The following is a 23,591-nucleotide window of genomic DNA, read 5'->3' as shown; positions in this document are numbered from 1 at the left end:
TACAGTGTCCCCATCTTCTGATGACTCCTTCCAGCAGGATAATGCACCATGTCACAAAGCTCCAATCATCTCACCACTGGTTTCTTCACCATGACAATGAGGTCACTGTCCTCCAATGGCCTCCACACTCACCAGACCAAAACCTCTGATGAATGTTTCCAATACCTTGTTGAATCTATTCAAGAAAGGAGAAAGGCTGGTGCCATGGAAGTTGGCTGAAACATTGTTTTATTTGAACATGTGAACAACAGTCAAATAAAAAGCCAACAGGTTTCGGCCATCAGGCCTTAATCATGGCTTAATCATTGATTCATGATTAAGGCCCGATGGCCGAAACGTGTTGGAGTGTTATTTGACTGTTGTTTACATGCTACAATAAAACAAAGTTTTAGTTGACTTCCATGGCACCAGCCTTTCTCCTTTCTTGCATGGATTACTGGGAGGTTTACAGAGACCTCACAGGCTGAGTGCTGTGTTCTTGAGGCTCACCAGGCATTGTATAAGAGGTAGCAGCTTGGATGCACCTTGTCCAGTTCTCTTGTTGAATCTATGCCAGGAAGAATGAAGGCAGTTCTGAAGGCAAAAGGGGGTCCAACCCTGTACTACCAGTGTCGATCCTGCCAAAAAACTTGTGAGCTAATAACTTCCTGTACTCTCTTTCAGTGCTGACTGTTATCCGTTATATTGTTGCCAGTTTTCTGTGTGAACTACAGAATGCCTCCCCCTCATGGTATGGTTATGAGAAAATGGTATGGTTATGTTCTAGGGTGACAACGCTCTTTCTCCAAAAATACAGTACAGGGAGTAAGAAAGTCAACCTAGCACAGGGAGTGTATAGAAAAAGTATAGTGACCCAAAGCATCCACAGCGTGTCGTGGAAATTGTATTAATATTTATGTGGAATGTATTTTTAGTTAAAATGTCATTATGTCTACCGGTGTCAGTTTACCGGGAATCACTATGCACAGCGAATATTGCTTTAACTGGCCTTGAGGAAAGACCTGTAATTGTGGAAACCTTTTTTATTAAATGGAGACTGCACGCTTCTTGTAGCCTGGTCATCCCTATCGGCGGTGCCGGTCCGGATCTATGGCAGTGCAAGGGGAACTCCACCGCATAAAATGTATATCAGCCAGCCGGGGCCCCGGTATTCACTGACGGAGATATGTTTGTGATGTGGAATTCTTATAATTTTAATAATATCTGCCCTTTTACCAGGATTAATGGCTTCCAAATTCCTGTTATATTTGATCCAAATGATTGAAATACTGCTGCTATATAGTAAAGTCTCATTCACTGGAACAATAGCATGATCACTATCAAATATGGTTTTTATGATCTATATCATCGGTATCCAACCTTTTGGCTTCTCAGGGCCACATTGAGTGTAGAGAAATTTTCTCAGGCCGCATATAAAATATATACTGTATTTAAGGTATATAAGTAATAAAATGACGCTGCGCCCTTCCGGTGCCGCCTCGCCCCCCCGCACTAATTTAGCACAACTAGAGGATGATCAAATGAAATGTAATCAGTATACAGAGGTTTAATTCTTATGAGAGATAATAAAGGCACACTCCAACCACCGTGACCACTTCAGTAATTTGAAGTGTTAATGGTGGTAGGAGTCAGAAACACTGCACATGCTCATCCCTCCCCCGCCCCCCCCTCCCCTCCGAGGCAGCCACTGCCTACCGTTAGTTGGAAGCTGCTGTGGCTGTGCTCCCGACCCAACTGCCTTCCTCCCCAGCAACAAAAAAAATTGTCAGGGGGCAGTGGGCCGCATTGCCTGCAGTTCCGGGCCGCAGGTTGGACATGCCTGATCTATATTATATAGGATTCACTCTAACAGGTTATGATGAGAGTGCATGCTTGTGAATTAGCGTGGCCGGGTCCATGAGAATCCATGTGGCAGCCATCTTGCTTTGTTTCGCTTTCACTTGGCAGTTAGAGTCTCGTGCACACGGCCGTGTTTCTCCATAAACATACACTCCCCTTTTCTACTGTACTTTTGAAAGTATACACATCTGTGAATGGTTGTGTTGACACCACCTCCCCTGTAACCCCCCTTTGTTCTCTGACTATAAATAAACCCGGGCTTTGCTCTAAAGGCAGAGAATCTTCATTTGGCATTGATTTGACACAGCGTGTGCCTGTTTCTTTCTTTGTCACCGAGTGCTTGGATTTCTTTATACAAAAGAGCTGAACATTGTACTTTTTAGTTCAAGGGATTAATTTTGCTTGGCGCATATTAATATCCACAAATGCGCTTTTCAGCGCAGCAAAGTTTTCAGCGCACCGAGCGAATTTCTATGCTCCAAACCCCATTAATTTCCACAACTCAGTGACATGCCTCCATCCCTAAATATGTATACAAACTAAATTGAAGAGGTCATGGGACTTTGAATGAGGCAGGCCACTTTACCAAAATTAATAAAGTGCATATGATATCAAATTTATTAAAAAAATAAAGGGGGGGGGGGTTCTGTTGTTCCATCTCTACTCTTCATACACTCTGTAGTCTTTTTTTTTGTAACCACTTTTAGATATCCCTATTAACACTCTGTTGGTCATTCACGTTTTATACTTTATATTACACATATATTATATTATTTTTAAGATCAATAGGGGCTAGATGTGCCCATACATTCTTTTTATTCTATGGACCACCCTTCAAACCCGGCCTGCCCTCTGGGTGTCCCCTTGACCTGAATGGGTTTCTCCTGCCACATCCCCGGGGGAGACGTTTGTCTGACGCCCCTATCACCCTTTTCTAGATGCTGGTCTCACTCTTTGAGCGGACTTGTGAGTAATCAGGCTTTTTGCCACTCTAATTCAATTCTTATTTTTTTTTTTAACCACTTGCCGACCACCGCACGACTATCTACGTCGGCGGTCAGCCCCTCACAGGCAAAGTGACGTAGGTCTACGTCGCTAGCTTGTGAGGGTCTAGGGAGCGAGCGCGCGCCGACGGAGGCGCGCTCCCGCTCCCGCGTGGTCACGGACCCCCCCGCGCGTGTGACCGGCAGACCCGATGTCCGCCGGCCACTCTGCGATCGGCGGGGGGAGAGGGAGAAAGTCAGGCAGCTTGTGTAAACAAGCTGCCTGTCATTCTCCCCTCTGTATGAGAGATGATCATATGGATCTACTATGTAGATCCGTTGATCACTCTGCATACAGCTGAAGCCACAGCCAATCGCAGTTAGAATCACGCCCCTAGGGACACACACAGCCCCTCCCTCTCAAATAAAGTTAACCCCTTCACTGATCCCCGGCAACAAAATATCCCCCACCAGCAACAATAGACCGCCTCGCATTAATAGATCCACTACAGCAACAATCGATTCCCCAGCATCCAGCATCGGTAGACCCTACAGCACACAACTTGCCATTACATACATTCAGTGCTGGAGGTGCCCGAACTGTGTTCCCCCGCGTTCCTACTGAAAAAAATCCCTGGTTCCTTAAATTTATAGATATCTACTTGCATCACACTCCTGTTGAAGTGGACAGGGTTCCACGAAATGCGTTGAGTCTTAGGATGTCAAGATATTTTGTGTGTGCTATTTATATCAATCAAGCATTTTTACATTTTTTATGCATATACCATCATGTACTAGTTTATTATAAATGCATCTTATTAACTATGAATTTTTACATGCCAGCTCTTTTTTCATGTGTTTTTACCACATTTGGAAATTGTCATTATGTACTTTATGATCATGGAATGTTGCTGTTTTTTATTTTTTTTTTAAAATGTGATATTATATGCACTTTGTATATTAATTTTGGTAAAGTTGCCTGCCTCATTCAAAGTCCCATGGCCTCTTCAATTTAGTTTAGCACAGGGGGTGTGTTACTGGCAGGATCATCAGATGAAAACAAAAAGAATGCCTGAAAAAAAGAAAACGAATGGCTCCTTTGCATGGGTGGCAGGTTCTACTGTCATGAACTGAGGCATTATGCCTGTTTTTACCACCCTAGCTGCCTGTGTGTATTTAGCGCCTTAGACACACTCCCAAAATTATGCATTTTCCCGACACAACCAAAAAACATTCTATCTTTTAGCACACGTGCGGCACCATTAATTGTTAATGGCACCCCACACATCTGCTGTAGCACCATCGGTTGGGTACAGTGCTCTTTAGAAAAGAGTCAGGGACTTCTTTTCTGTGTTTACCGTGTGTAGGGCAGCACATTGAAATGAACAGGCTGTCCTATATGAGACGCACAGGATCGCGCCAACGCTTAGTCACATCTGTATGGTGTGAATTGAACCTAATGGAGCCATAACATCTAAGGACTGGTGAGCTGCACTATGTACCATTTTGATTTTTTTTAGTTTAGATACATTTTTAAATATTGAAACATTGAAACAATACACAGTTGGAGCTCAAATAGTTTTAAAAATATTTTATTGGTGCAGTTTAAAAAAAATAATTTAATAATAAATTAACAACATTAATAAATTAGTACATAATGCAGAAAAGCAACGGGATTTCCCTAGAAATCTTTTGGAGGAAGTCATTTGGAAAGAGGAACATACAATGTAGCTATGTGTATATAGGTAAATCAAAAGGCTATCAGCGCAACCAAAACGAGACTACTAAAAATCAATAGTGCATTGAATCAGTAGTGCAATAAATCAATAGGTAATAATGATATTAGTATTGGTATACACTTTTCAATAACTGGCGCAACACTATTATTTTGATATTTAATGTGTATATAGGTGCCTGGAGAAGTATCCGTACCAAGCTGACCAATGAGATTTCACCCAATGGAGGTCTTAAGAAGATAATGAGAGGATAAAATCCAGGACACCATGGATGTGAATAACAACTCCAACCCAAATGCCGACTGATGCCACAATCTGTCACTCATTTCATAATTTTCTTATAAATGTTTTTCTGAACTGGTATACCTCTTTAAGACATTTCGGTATTTTTTTTTTGTTTGTTTGCATATAAAATTTGTAACTCCAAAAGTAAATACATAATACTGAAAAAAAAAAAGTAGAAACACACAAATATTTCAACCTTATTGGGTCTCTTCAGTGCAGCGTAGCTCACAGGGATAGACCAACTGTGAAAAGTGTTGGAGATTTCATCCTGTGAGCAGCTGCATATATCTGGTGTTCTTCGCTGATTGATCTTGGTAAAGGATCCACATTAACTGGCTTACGATGAATCTACTCCATGTTTACTTTAAAGTAGAGCTCCAAGATTTTTTTTATTTTTGTTCTGATGTGTGAGTGACACAGTCCTAAAAGAATATACCCCTCCCACCAGCATACCCCCCCCCCCCCCACACACACACACACACACACCACCAGAGGAAAAATGAGTACTGATGACTTCATCAGACCAGCTAGAAGACTGCAGAGCAGAGATATTAACTTTTTTTTTTTTTTTTTAAATAAAACACCTGGGGGGAGGGGAAGGGAGGCAGGTTTAGGGGAAGGACAGATGTAAAAGATGGAGTTCTGCTTTAACTATTTTTATTATCTATAAGTGATAGATCTGTTACTGTCAATAATAAAAGAATACAAAAGAATTATCTGTTTAAAGTTGTGCAAAAAATTGCCATCCCCAGAAAACTCCATGGTAATAAATATTTATCAAAGGATCCAGCCTTGGAAGTATAAAAATCAATATACAAAATAATGAGATCTTCTAAAGCAAAAGTAGAAGTTGATCAAATAAAAGTTGTTCCTCACTGAGTTGGCTGAGCAGTCCAGGTTCAACCAGCACTGGGTACCACAAGCAAAGTTTTTGGAAGAGGTGGAAGGTCGCGGCGAACACGCACAATAATCCAGTATGGACGTCAGTGGTCAAGTAAGAATATTAGGCAATAGGAAAATCCGTAAAAAAATAATTCCTCAGCCTGCTGAAGATCCAAATCTAGTTGGCAATTGAATAGATCATCTGTGAACATCAGAATCTGCAATTCTGTCCATCATTATGGGAGTGGGCCAATCACATTTCTTTTAATGCTCAAAAATTGTGCTCAATTTTTGGACGTGTGGTTCTGAAGGAAATCTTCTTACTCCATCACCAGATATCTGGAAGCATGAGAGGAGAGTTGCCACTTAGCCAGTAGTTCTTCGATTTGCACCAATCCTCCAGCCAATCGTCACCTTTCATTTTTCTGGTCTGGCTTGTTACAAATCCAATATCGATCGGAGTAACAGGCTGCGCTGGAGACCCGCTCCCGATTGAGGAACACACATGGAGACACCCCATCAACGTGGAACCTGGAGGAGACAAAAGACAGCTGGTGAGGACTCTGCCATATGAATGTTTACCTAATAGCTTGATCATTTTACTTTTCAAAGGATTTCATTCATAAATACATAGTTACATAGTCAGGTTGAAAAAAGACACAAGTCCATCTGGCTCAACCAACAAAAAACAGAAAACCCAACCATACAATCCCATATACACAATCCTATACCCGCAGTTGATACAGAGGAAGGCGAAAAACACCAGCAAAGCATGATCCAATTTACTACAAAATCCTTCCTGATCCCCCGAGAGGCAATCAGATATTCCCTGGATCAACTTTACCTATAAATATTAGTACCCAGTTATATTATGTAAACCTAGGAAAGAATACAAGCAATCTACTGAGCTGGCCAGAACCACCTCTGGAGGGAGTCTTTTCCACATTTTTACAGCTCTTACGGTGAAGAAACATTTCCGTATTTGGAGACGAAATCTGTTTTCCTCCAGACGTAAAGAGTGCCCCTTGTCCTCTGTGTTGACCTTAAAATGAATAACTCAACACCAAGTTCACCATATGGACCCCTTATGTATATATACATGGTGATCATACCCCCCCTTATGTATTTATATATGGTGATCATATCCCCCCTTTGTATTTATACATGGAGATCATATCCCCCTTATGTATTTATACATGGTGATCATATCCCCCCCTTATGTATTTATACATGGTGATCATATCCCCCCTTATGTATTTATACACGGTGATCATATCCCCCCCCCCCCTATGTATTTATACACAGTGATCATATCCCCCCTTATGTATTTATACATGGTGATCATATCCCCCCTTATGTATTTATACATGGTGATCATATCCCCCCTTATGTATTTATACATGGTGATCATATCCCCCCCTATGTATTTATACATGGTGATCATATCCCCCCTTATGTATTTATACATGGTGATCATATCCCCCCTTATGTATTTATACATGGTGATCATATCCCCCCCTATGTATTTATACATGGTGATCATATCCCCCCTTATGTATTTATACACAGTGATCATATCCCCCCTTATGTATTTATACATGGTGATCATACCCCCTTATGTATTTATACATGGTGATCATACCCCCTTATGTATTTATACATGGTGATCATATCCCCCCGCCCCTATGTATTTATACATGGTGATCATATCCCCCCCTTATGTATTTATACATGGTGATCATATCCCCCCTTATGTATTTATACATGGTGATCATACCCCCTTATGTATTTATACATGGTGATCATATCCCCCCTTATGTATTTATACATGGTGATCATATCCCCCCTTATGTATTTATTACATGGTGATCATATCCCCCCTTAATCTCCTCTTCTCAAGATAAGTCAAAGACATCAACGTCAACTTACTCTGCATTCCAAAAAATTGGCAAAAAAATGTAAGAGTTTTATACAGAAATATTATGAGTTGAAGAGTATAAATAGCAAAACAAGAACCAAATACTGACATGAAAGAGGTGTTAAAGGGGAACTTCACTGGCTATAAATACACTTTAATTTCCATGACTCTTACCATGTCTCATGAGAATGTAGATGGGTTGAGTATCGGCAAACCCACAACCAAAAACACTTCATGCTGTCTTATAGCCAAAATCTATTCAGGTCAAGAGGCACTTCTTCGTCTAACTCAAAGTGACCCAGTACTGTGGTCTTTCAGGGCCAAATAACAGGGGCACTTTAGAGGATAATCAACACATAATTACCATTCCCACAGGGCCGGCCCTACCATGGGTCCCGCTGGGTCCATTGGACCCAGGCAGAACTTTGAGAAGGGCAGCAAACTGATGCCCAAGATTTTTTCCATCAGTTTTGTGTGTGACAACTGCCCCCCCCAGGCCGCTCCACTGCCCTGTAAAAAGGCCTCCCTGCTTCCCTCAACACACATACTCATAGTTGCCGGGCGCGAGGGTGCTCACACACTGTCTAACACCGGCTGTTAAACACCCAAGCATGCATGAAGAGCTCTGGTGTGTGTACTGCCGGGGCAGGGTACCCACAGGAGACAGAGCAAAGATCCTTCTCCCACCGGGTACTGGAAGAGTAGATTTGGCTGGCCTCGTGCCTGGCCCGCCTTCTTCTGCTCACCCTCTTTGATGGGCGTGATTTTTTTTTTTTTTTTGGGGGGGGGGGGCAGCATTTAATTCTTGGCCCCAGGCAGCACAATATCTTGGGCCAGCCCTGCATTCACCCCCCTCCCTCCCAATTTGCCTGCTATGGTCAAGCAAAACCCCAGTCTTCTTAATTGAATTAATATGCTCAGGGATAATAAACACTTTGTTTAAAAGGATTATTTTTAGTGAGGTAAAAATGAAATACTGCATTTTAATATTTCCTATGCACCTGTTTCCAGCTTGTAGGTGGGCCCTTTTTAATGATTACCAGACTAACCTTAAAGCAGAGTTTCACCCATTTTTTTCTTCTTTTAATGTGTGTTCTAGGAATTACAAGCGCTTTTCCAAATGGCTATTTTAATAATTTTTGTAATAAAATACCTTTTATTTTCTTTTGCCTGCTGCACTTCCTGGTACCTCCGCCTAGGCGATTATGTCACTAGGCGATTTGCAACGGCTCCTGGGATAGCGGCATCATGTATCCCAGGAGTTCTTGTGAATCGCCTAGTGATGAAATCTCACGTTATTTCCAGACCGGAAATTACGCGTACGTGAGGACCGGAATGTCATGATTGATAGGTTGCTATAGATATGGGGGGGGGGGGGGAATTCCCCCTACACTGCCGTTGCTAAAGCCACGTGTCAGGAGGAAGGAGCGCCGGGCGGTGACATTATTGCGCAGGCGCGAGAACGGGAGGTGCATGCTGGCATGCTGGGTAGCCAGCTGCACCTAATCCCAGAAATAGATACTTGAGGGCTTCAGATGCCCACAGTGGACATGGACCCTGCTAGCTCAAGGTAGTTTTGGGCAGGATTAGTGTTTATTTTGAATTATTATATATGCTATATACTGAATTGTTTCATTTTAGATATAATTCTGATTGTCTGTTTACACATAATATGCGGATCCTGAGGAAGCTATTGTAGTGAAACGCGTCGATCCATGAGCGTTGTGATACACTTCAGACATACATTGTTTTATGGATATGATTGTTGAAGATAATATACATGCATACATAATGCATTTGTAATTGTTAATAAATCGATTATATTTATTTTTATTTTTATTTCTTCTCTCATTCTGGGTTCTATTTTGTGAAATATAGGCACAATTAAATCCCCATTTCCAGGGTTGGTAGAATTATTCCCCTCTCATTTTCTCCCCCTCCCCCTCCCTCCCCTTCCCTACTAGTTGCCTACCAACATGGACACATTTGCTTTCTTACATATATATATATATATATATATATATTGTAACAGGAAGTCAGCTAAATCTGGGAATGTAGTCACAGGAAGGAGATACATTTCCAGCTGACTTAGAAAGTCCATTAATTAATTTAGGGTGTTGGCTACAGAGCTAGCCAGCAGGAAGTTGAAAGGCCTTCAGCTGTTCAGAATGAGGAGATCAAGGCCTCTATAATTTGTCCAGAGAAAATCTATTGAGTGCTGCCTCCTGTCGCCGTGTAGGCTGGGAGAGGAGGACAGACATACGTGTACCTCCCGAAGCTGGTGGGCATGGGAGAAGGACTGCTGCCGCCTGTCGCCGTGTAGGCTGGGAGAGGGGGACAGTCGGATGTGTGCCTCCCGACAAGCTGGTGAGCATGGGAGAAGACCCCCTACAGCGATGTGAAGCTAAGGAGGGTAACCACGAGTGAAGACGTCTCAAAGGTGAGAAGACAAAGTGTTCCATGTGAAGAGTGTGAAGAGTAAAGGGACCTGTTATAAATGGACATGTGCTGTGTGAAAGAAAACAAAGGGACATGTTCAATGGACAATGTTTGTGCTGTGTGAAAAGCAAACAAATGGACATTTGAGTGTCTGCTGTAGGATCAGCAGTGTCGGCCCAACAGTAGGTTGGAAAGACTTCTTAGGTAGGTTCCAGTTGTGAGAAGGTAGCCGCCCACAGAGGCAAGGATTTATTTTGTTTTATTTTATTTTGGATGTTTTGCTGCATGCACTTGTTTGAAGAATAAACCTGTTGTTTGCAAGCACTTTTGGGCTATCTCTCTGTGAAAACGCACCCCCAAAGGGGTCATCCACGCCTACCACCGAGCAAATCCCTTACATATGGTGGAGGTATGCAGTGGGCAGAAGCAGCAAGATCCCTGCAATGGAGTGCATATGTTTGATGAACTTTGTCTGGTGCATGAGATTGCACAATCTATGTGTGCAGGAGAGAAGATCCTGACAGAAAAAAAAAAAAAAAAAAAAGTGTTTTAAAGAGACAGCGGTCTCAAAATTATTTGATGAACTTTGTTGTGTCTGGTGCAAGTGACTGCACAAACTGTGTGCGCAGGAAAAGAGATCCTGCAAGAGAGAGAAAAACTACATGTGTTGAAGAGACAGTGGTCTGAAAATTGTTTGCTGGACTGTGAAAAATTTGTTTGTGGAGTTATTGAAGATGGGGCGGTCCAAACGCCTGAAAAATGCAAAGATAGATGAAATGAGAGACCGGATTCTATGGATGGAGGGGATGTTGCCGTCTGAACCAGCCCCATCCATGCCTGAACGGAATCGGCTAAAGAGAAAAGTTGTTGTTCCTAGCAACACTGGGGCAAATGAAACTGCTTTGGAGACGCAGGGTTCTCAGATGAAAAGTAAACCCAAAATGGGGGAGATGCTGAAACAACGGAGCTTTGCAGCTCAACAAAAGGATCACCAAGAGAGCATGGCAGGCTGGAAACAGAGACGCCAGCAGCCAATGGAGGCCATCGGTTTGGAGGAAACCGAGTATGTGTGCAGGGCTGAGTTGGATGCCTTGCAACGGAAAATGGAAGAAAAGGAACAAGCCTTGGAATTGCTTAAAATGGAGCATAGAAACTTGCAGGAAATGAATGAACTACTAAAGTCTCATGTGTTACAGTGGGAAGAATCCACTGCTCTTCTTTTGGTCGAGTTGCAAAAACGCAGAGAGACTATAATGGAGAAAGATACCATCCTCATGGAAAAGGAAAGTGAAATTCAGACTTTGCAGAAGCAAAGCATGTGTGAAATGTTGGAGTTGCGTAATCAGCTGGAAAAAAGTCTTCAGTGTTTGGAAGTTACAAAAATAGACCTGCAGGAGTCGCAGGAACAGAATGTCGCTCTGAAAACGACATTGTCTCTCAGCGACAACGAGAAAAGTGAAAGAGAGGCTAAATTACTGAGTACTGTGTATGAGCTCACTACTTTGAGCAATGTGGTAAATGAATGGCGTGCGGACTGTGAAAGTTGGAAAGGGGAAGCCCAACGTGTCCAGCAGCAGTTAAAGGAGAAAGAAGCCTGTGTGGCAGAATTACATTCTTATTCCCAGATGCTAGCCAATGAGGTGAAGGCTCTTATGCAGGGAAAAGGAGATTGTGAACATAAGAGGGAAAAAGTAGAGGCACAGCTTCTGGAATCGCAAGTCAAGGTGTCAGAAGGTGACCGATTGTGTGCTAAGCTGTCAGAGAAGGCAAACCGACTGCAGGTTGAGTTGGACAATGTTACAAATCAGCTTTCTCAAGCAGACAGCAAATCTAGAGAAATTGCGGAAGATTTTTCTATCTTGGAATCGCAGCTGCAAGACACGCAGGAACTCTTACAGGAAGAGAGGTGTCAAAGGCTGAGTTTTAGCACAAAGCTCAAACAAATGGAAGATGAGAAAAATGGCTTCCTGGAACAATTAAAAGAGGAGGCGGAAGCAAAGAAAAACCTATCAGAGCAAGTCGCAACATTGCAAGCTCAGATAGCGGATATGAAAAAACGCATGGAAGAAAGCGTTGGTTCATTACAGTGTGTTGAAGATGTGAAAAAGAAGTTTGATCAGATGCTTGGTGAAGAGAAGACTGTGTCTGCAAAATATGCAGAAGAACGCGACCGTGCAAAAACGGAGGCGCGTGATAACGAGAGCAAAGCCCTGTTCTTGGCTCGCTCTTTGGAGGAAGTTCTAGAGTGTAAGGCTGAACTAGAAAGTGTTAACAAACAGCTGCGTACAGAAATGGAAGAATTGGTCAGCTCCAAGGATGATGTTGTGAAAAGCGTTCAGGAGCTAGAAAAGTCTAAACGAGCCTTAGAACAGCAAGTAGAAGAGATGAAGATTCCGTTGCAGGAACTGGAAGAGGAATTCCAGGCAACAGAGGATCTGTCCCAAAGAGGGGATAGTGTGCCTGATGCAGTTTTTAAAAGGATCAGTGTTTTGGGGTCTGTCCTGAGTGAGCCTCAGAAATGTGATGACACGTGGCTTGAATCACCCCTTTGGAATAAACCGTTCCTTCAAAAACTTCAAGCATTGGAAAATGTATCATTAGAACTTCAGCAAATAAAGGAGTTGTGTAAGAAATGTGATGATTTCTCAGTTCAGGCTGAAAACCTAGTGGAGAAAACTAAAGCGGAGAAAACTAAAGCAAGTGATATAAATCTGGGAGGAAAAAGCAAACGCCACCTAGTGGAGAAAACTAAGGCTGTTGGTGAAAACGTGAAGCAAATGAATTTCAAGTGCCTTTCAGAGAATATTTCTAAAATGAAACTGGTAAAAGACGGGTGGCAGAAGTTTGATCGTGATCTTGAGATGCATTCCATGTGGAATTCAGATAGAGAAAAAGAACTAGGTGACCTTGAGCGGTCAAATAGTTCAGCAGAAAGTGCATTGAAGAAACCTGTAAAAGAATGTGTTGCAGTTCCATGCTTCTTCACTGATGCAGAGAGGAGGTCTATAATGGATACCACCCAGATCGCTGGGTTCAACTGTGTTGTTGCCTTTGACCCCTATGTTGGTGGAAGGAAAGTTGATGATGTTCTGGTTGGCTTCTTCTGTGAAGAGTTTGGCAAGAAATATAAACTGAATATCAAATCAAATAGTAGGCCTTTACTGCGACTCGCTCAGGAGGGCGAAAAGTTTAAGAAGTTGATGAGTGCAAATGCTTCAGATCTGCCTATGAATATGAAATGTTTGAATGATATTGATATCTCTGGGAAAAGGAACAGGGGTCACTTTGAAGAAATGTGTGACAGCCTGTTGTCTCAATTGGAAAATCCTCTGCACAGCATCTTAGAGCAAGCAAAGCTCAAGAAGGAAGATCATTCCCTTTTACAACAAAAAGTCAATGATTGTGTACAGATGTATGGAGAGGCAACTCAAGTCACAGAGGGATGTCAAGAGTCCCTACTTGGAACAAAGCTTAGTGAAGCAAAGGTTCTCAAAGTTTTGTGGAAAACATTTATGGATTGCAGAGAGAGGCGTCTTAAGAATGTTGAAGACATTAAGACTAGCCCAATTGAGTTGCCTATGGATCACGGTCCTCCATGGTGGATTGGACAGACGGTTATGAGGGACAAGCTGTCTGACATTTATGAGAAAGCTGTCAATGAAGATGACAGAAACGAGAAGGAGCAAAATGATGCCAAAAATGCAGTTGAAGAATGTGTATATGAGATGAGAGACAAACTGTGTGGCATTTATGAGAAATCCGTCAATGAAGATGACAAAACAGTTTCATCCGGAAGCTTGAGGATAATAGGAGGCTTATCAGTGAGTCAGCAGTGCTTGACACATGCGTGCCTGGAAATCTGTGTCCCAACCCTAGGGTTGAAACAAGAGGGGGGGGTATGTAACAGGAAGTCAGCTAAATCTGGGAATGTAGTCACAGGAAGGAGATACATTTCCAGCTGACTTAGAAAGTCCATTAATTAATTTAGGGTGTTGGCTACAGAGCTAGCCAGCAGGAAGTTGAAAGGCCTTCAGCTGTTCAGAATGAGGAGATCAAGGCCTCTATAATTTGTCCAGAGAAAATCTATTGAGTGCTGCCTCCTGTCGCCGTGTAGGCTGGGAGAGGAGGACAGACATACGTGTACCTCCCGAAGCTGGTGGGCATGGGAGAAGGACTGCTGCCGCCTGTCGCCGTGTAGGCTGGGAGAGGGGGACAGTCGGATGTGTGCCTCCCGACAAGCTGGTGAGCATGGGAGAAGACCCCCTACAGCGATGTGAAGCTAAGGAGGGTAACCACGAGTGAAGACGTCTCAAAGGTGAGAAGACAAAGTGTTCCATGTGAAGAGTGTGAAGAGTAAAGGGACCTGTTATAAATGGACATGTGCTGTGTGAAAGAAAACAAAGGGACATGTTCAATGGACAATGTTTGTGCTGTGTGAAAAGCAAACAAATGGACATTTGAGTGTCTGCTGTAGGATCAGCAGTGTCGGCCCAACAGTAGGTTGGAAAGACTTCTTAGGTAGGTTCCAGTTGTGAGAAGGTAGCCGCCCACAGAGGCAAGGATTTATTTTGTTTTATTTTATTTTGGATGTTTTGCTGCATGCACTTGTTTGAAGAATAAACCTGTTGTTTGCAAGCACTTTTGGGCTATCTCTCTGTGAAAACGCACCCCCAAAGGGGTCATCCACGCCTACCACCGAGCAAATCCCTTACAATATATATATATATATACACACTGCCTGGCCAAAAAAAAAAGTCGCCACCAAAAAAAAAAGGTTACACACTCTAATATTTAGTTGGCTTTGATTACGGCATGCATTCGCTGTGTCATTGTTTCAATAAGCTTCTGCAATGTCACAAGATTTATTTCCGTCAAGTGTTGCAATAATTTTTCATCAAGATCTTGTATTAATGATGGGAGAGTCGGAGCACTGCGCAAAGCCTTCTCCAGCACATCCCAAAGATTCTCAATGGGGGTAAGATCTGGGCTCTGTGGTGGCCAATCCATGTGTGACAATGATTTCTCATGCTCCCTGAACCACTCTTTCACAATTTGAGCCCGGTGAATCCTGGCATTGTCATCTTGGAATATTCCCGTGCCGTCAGGGAAGAAAAAAATCTATTGCTGGAATAACCTGGTCATTCAGTATATTCAGGTCATCAGCTGACCTCATTCTTTGGGCACGTGCAGTAATATCCAATAGGAGAGTTACTGCATGCTTAGTTTAGTTAGTTACTTAGTTAATTCCAGGTGGCGAGTTTTTTGTTTGGCCAGGCAGTGTATATAGGGGTACTTTGACGCAGTGGTGGGCTTGAGCAAGATATGGCCATATGGTGGGACTAAATCCCCATTTTTATTTTTTGATTGCCTTTATATTTGATAGTCATTTCTTTTTCATGTGTGCGCTATTCTCTGTAAATATGCATGTCGCTTGGTTTTCATAGCTGCACCAGCTTTAGAAAATGCATGTTCAGGGTGTGCCCCCCCCCCCAGCTCTTTGCTTGTTTGTAGTGTATATAGGATAATATATATCATAGTAGTTTAACAATTTACAAAATTATTGAAATCTTTTCAAATAATATTGACTCAACACCAATAAAGTTTTCTTTTCCTAAAAACCAAACTTACGTGTCATTAAATACTGATCCATTTGTCCACATCCACGACCCTCCATTATCTTCTCTCTTCAGACCAATCCAGTGATCTGATGAGCCTTTGAATCGTTGAAGAAACTCCTGGTGGGAAAAAAATGAAAGTAAATATTAGGACTAATAAGCACAAGCTGGCGGGGAGTGATGCATTTGTGTCCTGGGACAATCATTGAGGACCAATTTGATTGGATTCTCTGCTACACCCAGTTAAATGCCCAAACTACAGGGTGATTGGCCACCGTCCAATTTCTCCAAACTGCTCCCAATAACTTTTACTGCCCACGTGTCACCAAGCAATGCTGCAACTGGACATGATCAATGTGGAACCAGCTGACTGTATACCTAACAATCATGGCAGAAGTCCATTGATGGGAAGCAGGTTGAAGTGTTTTATCCTGGCAATCCAAAAATTGTGGTCCCTATGCTTTACACATGTACTAATGACAAAGATGGCCACCTGATTCATTTTAGCAACAGGGACCTGAAGGCCTTTTGAAAGAAGAACTATACTATGCTAAAAATATATTCATTTGTATTTGCCTCATGTAATACTGTAAATAAGGGACTGAATACAACATCATCGGAGGAGGCCGGCACACATAGAGGTGTCAACCCTTTTGGATTTTCTAGACATCAGTCCCAACTCTTTTTTGGGTAAATGGATTTCACATGCACTTATCCTATGGGCATTGGACTGTTCATACTTTGTTTCACACTTTTTTTTATATGGACTCATTTTGATGATTGATACACATTGTCACTCTTTTAAATCGATATCTCCACGTTCTTCAGCTATATTTGTGCATCTTTGTATACATTGCATATGGAATATCAATTGCTTTATTTTTTGCATTTTTAATATCTATTCACATTTGTTTATTATTAGAACATGCATTTTTTATTTGACACTTGTGCACCTCTAAGTTACACATTCAACAGCGAAGCACCTCTATTTTGTGTTACTTCAAATTCTCCCATATACCCAGAAGAACCCATCATGGAAAGAAGTCACATCTTTCCCCATACCTTGGAGAACCCGTCATGAGAGGAGGTTGCATTTTCCCCCATACCCAGCAGAACTTATAATAGGAAGAGGTCACATTCTCCCCTATACCCAGAAGAACCCAACTATGTAAGAGGCCACATCTTTCCCCATACCTTTAAGAACCCATCATGAGAGGAGCTCACATTTTCCCCAATACCCAGCAGAACCCATAATGGGAAGAGGTCCCATTCTCCCCCATACTCAGAAGAAACCTTCATGGGAAGAAGCCAAAGCCTCCCCCATACCCAGAACAACCCATCGCGGGAAGAGGTCACATTCTCCCCCTATACTCAGAAGAACCCATCATGGTTGAAGGTCACATCTTCTCCTATACCCAGAGGAACCCATCATGGGAGGAGGTTATATTCTCCCCTATCCCCAGAAGAACCCATCATGGTAAGAGGCCACATCTTTCCCCATACCTTTAAGAACCTATCATGAGAGGAGCTCACATTTTCCCCAATACCCAGAAGAACTCATAATGGGAAGAGGTCCCATTCTCCCCCATAATCAGAAGAACCCCTCACGGGAAGAGGTCACATTCTTCCCCATACTCAGAAGAACCCATCATGGGAGGAGGTCACATCCTCTCCTATACCCAGAGGAACCCATTATGGGACGGAGGAGGTAACATTCTCCCCTATACCCAGAGGAACCCATCATGGGAGGAGGTAACATTCTCCCCTATACCCAGAAGAACCCATCATGGTAAGAGGCCACATCTTTCCCCATACCTTTAAGAACCCATCATGAGAGGAGCTCACATTTTCCCCAATACCCAGCAGAACTCATAATGGGAAGAGGTCCCATTCTCCCCCACACTCAGAAGAACCCTTTATGGGAAGAAGCCAAATCCTCCCCCATAACCAGAGGAACCCATCGTGGGAAGAGGTCACATTCTCCCCCCATACCCAGAAGAACCCATCGTGGGAGGAGGTCACATCCTCTCCTATACCCAGAAGAACCCATCATGGTTGGAGGTCACATCTTCTCCTATACCCAGAGGAACCCATCATGGGAGGAGGTTACATTCTCCCCTATACCCAGAAGAACCCATCATGGTAAGACACCACATCTTTCCCCATACCTTTAAGAACCCATCATGAGAGGAGCTCACATTCTCCCCCATACTCAGAAGAACCCATCATGGGAGGAGGTCACATTCTCCCCCCCCCCCCATACTCAGAAGAACCCATCATGGGAGGAGGTCACATCTTCTTCTATACCCAGAGGATCCCATCATTGGAGGAGGTCATATTCTCTCCCAAACCCAGAAGAACTATTTTGCAGTGGGTGCCAAGGAAGAAGGAGCAGCAAAGGAGTGCTGGAGAGGTGGAATTCACCTACATTTTCACACAGATATGAACACTGATCAACTCACCAGCTCTTCCTGGGAATCGATAAGGGCGAGTGATGCATTGTGGGAGACACAGAAGTCCTGACTGTTTTGCCACTCATTATATTTCTTGGAGAAATAATAACATTTCTTTCTGTACCAGATCCAGTCATCTTCACATGGAGCTTCAAGGATGACCTCTGGGCAGACATTGCAGTTCCCTAAAAATCAGAAAATACACAATATTTACATTAGATTAGTTCAATATACAGCTAGCATTAGTGGGGTAAACATAAGAAGTGGCAACGTTTTGCTGTGTTATCTGTAGAAATAGAATTTTCTTTTCATATCCCCATTTTGAAAAGACAACTATAATCTGGCGCACAAAAACACCTTCTTTCTGGTTTCCAAATACATCATCAAATTATATAAATATAAATATATATATATATATATATATATATATATATATATATATATATATATATATATATATATACACACATATACTAAATTGCCAAAAGTCTTGGGATGCCTGCCTTTACACGTGCATTAACTTTAATGGCATCCCAGTCTTAGTCCATAGGGTTCAATATTGAGTTGACCCACCCTTTGCAGCTATAACAGCTTCAACTCTTCTGAGAAGGCTGTCCACAAGGTTTAGGAGTGTGTCTATGGGAAAGGTTGACCATTCTTCCGAAAAGTGCATTTGTGAGGTCAGGCACTGATGTTGGATTAGAAGGCCTGGTTCGAAGTCTCCGCTCTAATTCATCCCAAAGGTGTTCTATCGGGTCCAGGTCAGGACTTTGTGCAGGCCAGTCAGGCTCCTCCACCCCAAATTTGCTTATCCATGTCTTTAGGGGCCTTGGACTGGTCCAAACCAATTGGTGGTGTTGGGATTATGGTGTGGGGTTGTTTTTCAGGGGTTGGGCTTGGCCCCTTAGTTCCAGTGAAGGGAACTCTTATGGTGTCAGCATACCAAGACATTTTGGACAATTTCATGTTCCCAACTTTGTGGGAACAGTTTGGGGTTGGCCCCTTCCTGTTCCAACATGACTGAGCACCAGTGCACAAAGCAAGGTCCATAAAGACATGGATGAGTGAGTTTGGGGTGGAGGAACTTGACTGGCCTGCACAGAGTCCTGACCTCAACCCAATAGATTACCTTAGGGATGAATTAGAGTGGAGACTGCGAGCCAGGCCTTCTCTCAAACATCAGTGCCTGACCTCACAAATGCGTTTCTGGAAGAATGTTAAACATTCCCATCAACACACTCTTAAACCTTGTGGACAACTTGACTGAGACAAACAAAGATAAAAATTCCCAGTTCAATTTGCCAACCAGTTGGCTTACCAACCAAATTAACCTGCTTAACCAGTTTGCGTCAAAACAGGGATTTAGTCTCATGTGCGTTGCCCTTCCATGTGTTCTTTGCTATGAAGGCCAGTTATAGGTGGGGGCAGAGGCCATTTTCTTTGTTGGACAACTTGACTGGCCTGCCTAATGGAACACCTTTGGGATAAATTAGAGTGGAGACTGTGAGCCAGGCCTTCTTGTACACATCAGTGCCTGACCTTCGAAAAATGTGCTTCTGGAAGAATGGTCAAACACTCCCATAGATACAATCTCTAACCCTTGTGGACAGCCTTCCCAGAAGAGTTGAAGCTGTTTTATAAAGATCAACTCAATATGTGTATTGCAGCTTATGGGGGACAATTAGTGGGTGGTATAACTGTGACTCAACTGCCTATTTTTACCATCCCCTGGCCTTCCATGTAAATATACACTAAAAGAAGATTTTGATTTGGTTTCATGGGCAATTTGAACACTTTATTTTTAGAGTGCTTTTCACACATTAGTCCCAGTAACCCATGTCATTGTGTGATGTCCCATATATACCAGTGCCCTTCACACGGACTCACCTCTGACGGAATAAACTGTCCACATTGCAGAAATAATTACAATGTTGATCAAAGCAAATGTCAATATTATATATAGAAGACTCTCGCCAACATGTTTCTTGGTACCTGCAAAGCAGAAAACAAACTTCAGGTATTCATTATAGTGATACAACAAGCTACACATGGAGGGTTCTTTCAGAAAGAATGGACTTGTAGAGCGTCTGTCAACTTTTTATGGGTATCAGAAAGAACAGAAATGAGGGGAAATCCTCTAAACAGCCTACAGGCAGCAATAACAAGACATTTTTAGTTAAGTTCAGGAAGATATAGATCCTTTGTAAGATTTTATTGATTTTACAGACACAACAAGGCTAGACAGATGTTGAAGTCCAGATGTAGTATACAATAGATTCCTACATATTTATTGGGTTCTGAGGGCCCAACTTCATCAGGGCTTACTAAGATTGGACAAATGGGAATCAGGACAGTAGGAGGTGAGTATCTCTAACATGATATGATCACCTTCTACTGTAGCGACTCCCACTTGTCCAGGTAGAGTTTAGGTACGATCTTTATTGTATACTTACATTGGCACAATATAAGTAGGTATATCTCATACCTGAGGGATCATTTGGCAAGTTTTAGTAGTCAAACTACTACACTGATCACCACATTCTTCTAGGTCCAGTACCTTTTACAGAGTGTTCATAGGAAGTTGCTTGCTAGGCACCACTGCCATTCCCAAAATGTCTTGTATTTTTTCAGTTGATGCGAGGATATTTCTGATTGGATAAGGTGGAGGGGTGGGGTGGTTACATCATGATCTCCACCTCATCCAATCAGGGAACACCTTGTGCACTTTGAAAAATGCAAGGTGTTCTATGAATGGTGGTAGTGTAGATCAGGGTTTCTCAACCAGGGTTCCTCCTGAGGTTGCTAGGGGTTCCTTGAGTAATGGGCCATTTCTGCTTCTCAGATAAGTTTCCAATGACACCATTGTTCCTTTTAGCTGTCTGTAAGGGGGTAATTCTTCCCAATGATGACAAGAGTAAGGAGCATTCTTCCCCGCTGAGGAAGTAATCTGACGTAACGCGTAAGGGGGAGTAGCCTACTCACAGTACGTCTGTTCCTAGGAAGTCCTGTCACTACGATCTGTCTGCTGTTTCCAGCCCGCACTGCTTAAGTGCAAGGGAATGTGAGTCTATTTGTCCTTTTGATTTTCTAATAAAGCATTTAAAACTGAGAGCATTAGATCCTATTTCCCCTTTATTTTTCAGCTGTGATCCCTATCGCACTCGGAGGGCAGCTAAAGTGGAAGGAGTGGAGTAAATAGGCTGCTGATCTAAACGATATCTATGCGTGTATGACTCAGTGGAGTCTATCCTTGAGGTGAGCTGCTATTTTGGCACCAGTCACTAGGAGCACATGTGTGGAGTGTGGAGCACTGTGGCACTTTAATTACTGAATACAGATGAAGATCAAGATCCTTTTGAAAAGATTTTTGGTTATTTATTCACTGAGCCTTTGGGTTTTATTATTTAATATTCACCTGATCACTGACACTGGGACTTTTTTACACTTTATTGCACCTGTTATCTGCATTGATTTGCTTTTAATAAGTTTGATATTGTTTATTCTGAATATGCACAACTATTATTAATTTTCACTTGGCGCAGCAATATCTATGTAATTTAATCTGTAAGGGGGTAAATCTTCCCAATGATGACAAGAGTAAGAGTCGGTTCACACTAAGGCGGGCGACACGACTCCTTACTACTTCGGGGGCGACTTGTGCATTACCATGCACCACGACTTCACATAATGGAAGTCTATGCAAGTCGCTCCGAGGTCTCCCCGAAGTAGTACAGGACCCTCTTTCTAAGTCGGAGAGACCTGTGTCGATCCTATTAGAACGGGTCCTGTAGCGGTCAATGGACCACGAGGGAGCGTGACTTGTCCGGCTGACAAGTCGCCTGACAAGTCGCGCTAGTGTGGACCGGCTCTAAGGAGCATTCTTCCCCATGACTGTCACACTAATGTTTCATGGGTTGTAGATTTTTATCAGGGGTGCACCAAGACAAGAAATTTATTTCAAGGGTTCCTCTGTGTTTAAAAGTTTGAGAAAGGTTGGTGTAGAGTGAAGGACCCTCTTTGGCCACTATGCACAATAGCAGCCACTCAGCAGTGGATCCAGAAGATTTCGACAATCACTGTCATATCAGGAACCACAGTGACTTTCAACTGAGAAGATGAAATGTAATCACCTGAACACAATGCTGATACCACAGACAGTGAGGTCTCAGCTAACCTTGGCCAGGCTTCTTTGACTTAATAGCACTCCTTCTCTACCTCACACACCTCCTCCCTTTGTGAGAGCGGTGGTCTACCTCCAGCAGGTCTACACACCCCCTGTACAGGGACAAATACTGTGCTCCAATCAGCAACGTTCATGCTTCAGGCTGATTGGAGCACAATGTGCAGAGGGTGTGTCGGATTGGTAGGGATAGTCCACTGCTCATACAAAAGGGGCAGAGGTCCACATCTTCAGCAGGCTGCCAGGGTGGGGGAGTTGGGGTAGTGCAGGGGTATCATTAAGTCACAAATAAAAGAAAGACTTTTACAGATTATATTATTTATTCTTCTTGACTTTGTCTAGGCTGTAAAAGCCCGGTTCTACAACTGAGCTTTAAATTTCCTCAAGCAACAATTCCTCGGTTCTTACCATATCCTGATAAATCCTGCAGAATTTCTGGTTTGGGTTTGGCAGTGTCCCGAGTAATGGCAAATCTGAGATGTTCTGCTTCCATCGTAATTTCTCTCATAATGTCTTTTTATTGCTCTGATGGTTTTTTTGATGTTCTGTAAAGAGAAACATAGGAATGAATGGGATGCCAACATCCTATTATAGGGTCTTACCTATAGGTACTGTAAATATCTCCTAAATGTGCACCGTTTAGGAGATATTTACATTTCATGCAGCCGATTACATCATCGGCGCATGCGCTCTAAAGGAATGGCCACCCGTGTGCATGCGGAGGAGTGATGTAATCGTGCCTCCGGCCAATCAGATGGCCGGAGGCACGAACCAGGAAGCAGGATGGCCGAACATGTCGGCCGTGTCACTGCTGAGTGGGCGGCACCGCGAAGGCTTCGTTCTAAGGTAAGTATTACATAACGAGCTACTATGTAATGCATACTAGCTCATTATGTCTTTGTCTTATAGGGTTTTTTTTTTTGTTTTATTTTTTGAGTTTAGGGGGGAAATCCCCGGTCCAGGAGTGGTTAAGCATTGCTTGTAAAAAACCGTAGCACTAAACCCCCCTCGGTCAGCTTTTCATTAATCACTTAAGCCCCGGAAGATTTTACCCCCTACCTGACCAGGGGGTTTTTTGTGATTTTTTACTGCGTGATTTTAACGGACAATCGCACGGTCATGCGACGCTGTACCTAAACTAATTTCACATCCTTTTTTTCCCCACAAACAGAGCTTTCTTTTGGTGGTATTTGATCACCTGTGCGATTTTTTGATCATGCGCTATAAACAAAAAAAGAGCGTAAATTTTGCAAAAATAACA

The 23,591-nt window shown here is 42.8% G+C and overlaps 1 protein-coding gene across 1 annotated transcript; it reads right to left on the bottom strand.

The window, feature by feature from the left end:
• Positions 1-6,049: 6,049 nt before the first annotated feature.
• Positions 6,050-22,838, bottom strand: LOC309564629 (C-type lectin domain family 2 member B-like; the record flags this gene model as incomplete). The annotated part of the gene is made up of 5 exons (XM_082269290.1): positions 6,050-6,256; positions 15,711-15,817; positions 18,160-18,335; positions 20,038-20,142; positions 22,739-22,838. 5 exons carry the CDS (start codon positions 22,836-22,838, stop codon positions 6,136-6,138), a joined length of 609 nt encoding a protein of 202 aa, XP_082125416.1. The 3' UTR covers positions 6,050-6,135.
• Positions 22,839-23,591: the final 753 nt, after the last annotated feature.

The sequence above is a fragment of the Pelophylax lessonae genome, assembly GCF_965119305.1.
Source record: "Pelophylax lessonae genome assembly, chromosome: 9".
Taxonomy (NCBI): domain Eukaryota; kingdom Metazoa; phylum Chordata; class Amphibia; order Anura; family Ranidae; genus Pelophylax; species Pelophylax lessonae.
Note: the sequence above shows the minus strand (reverse complement) of the source record. Positions and strands in the feature narration are given on the sequence as shown.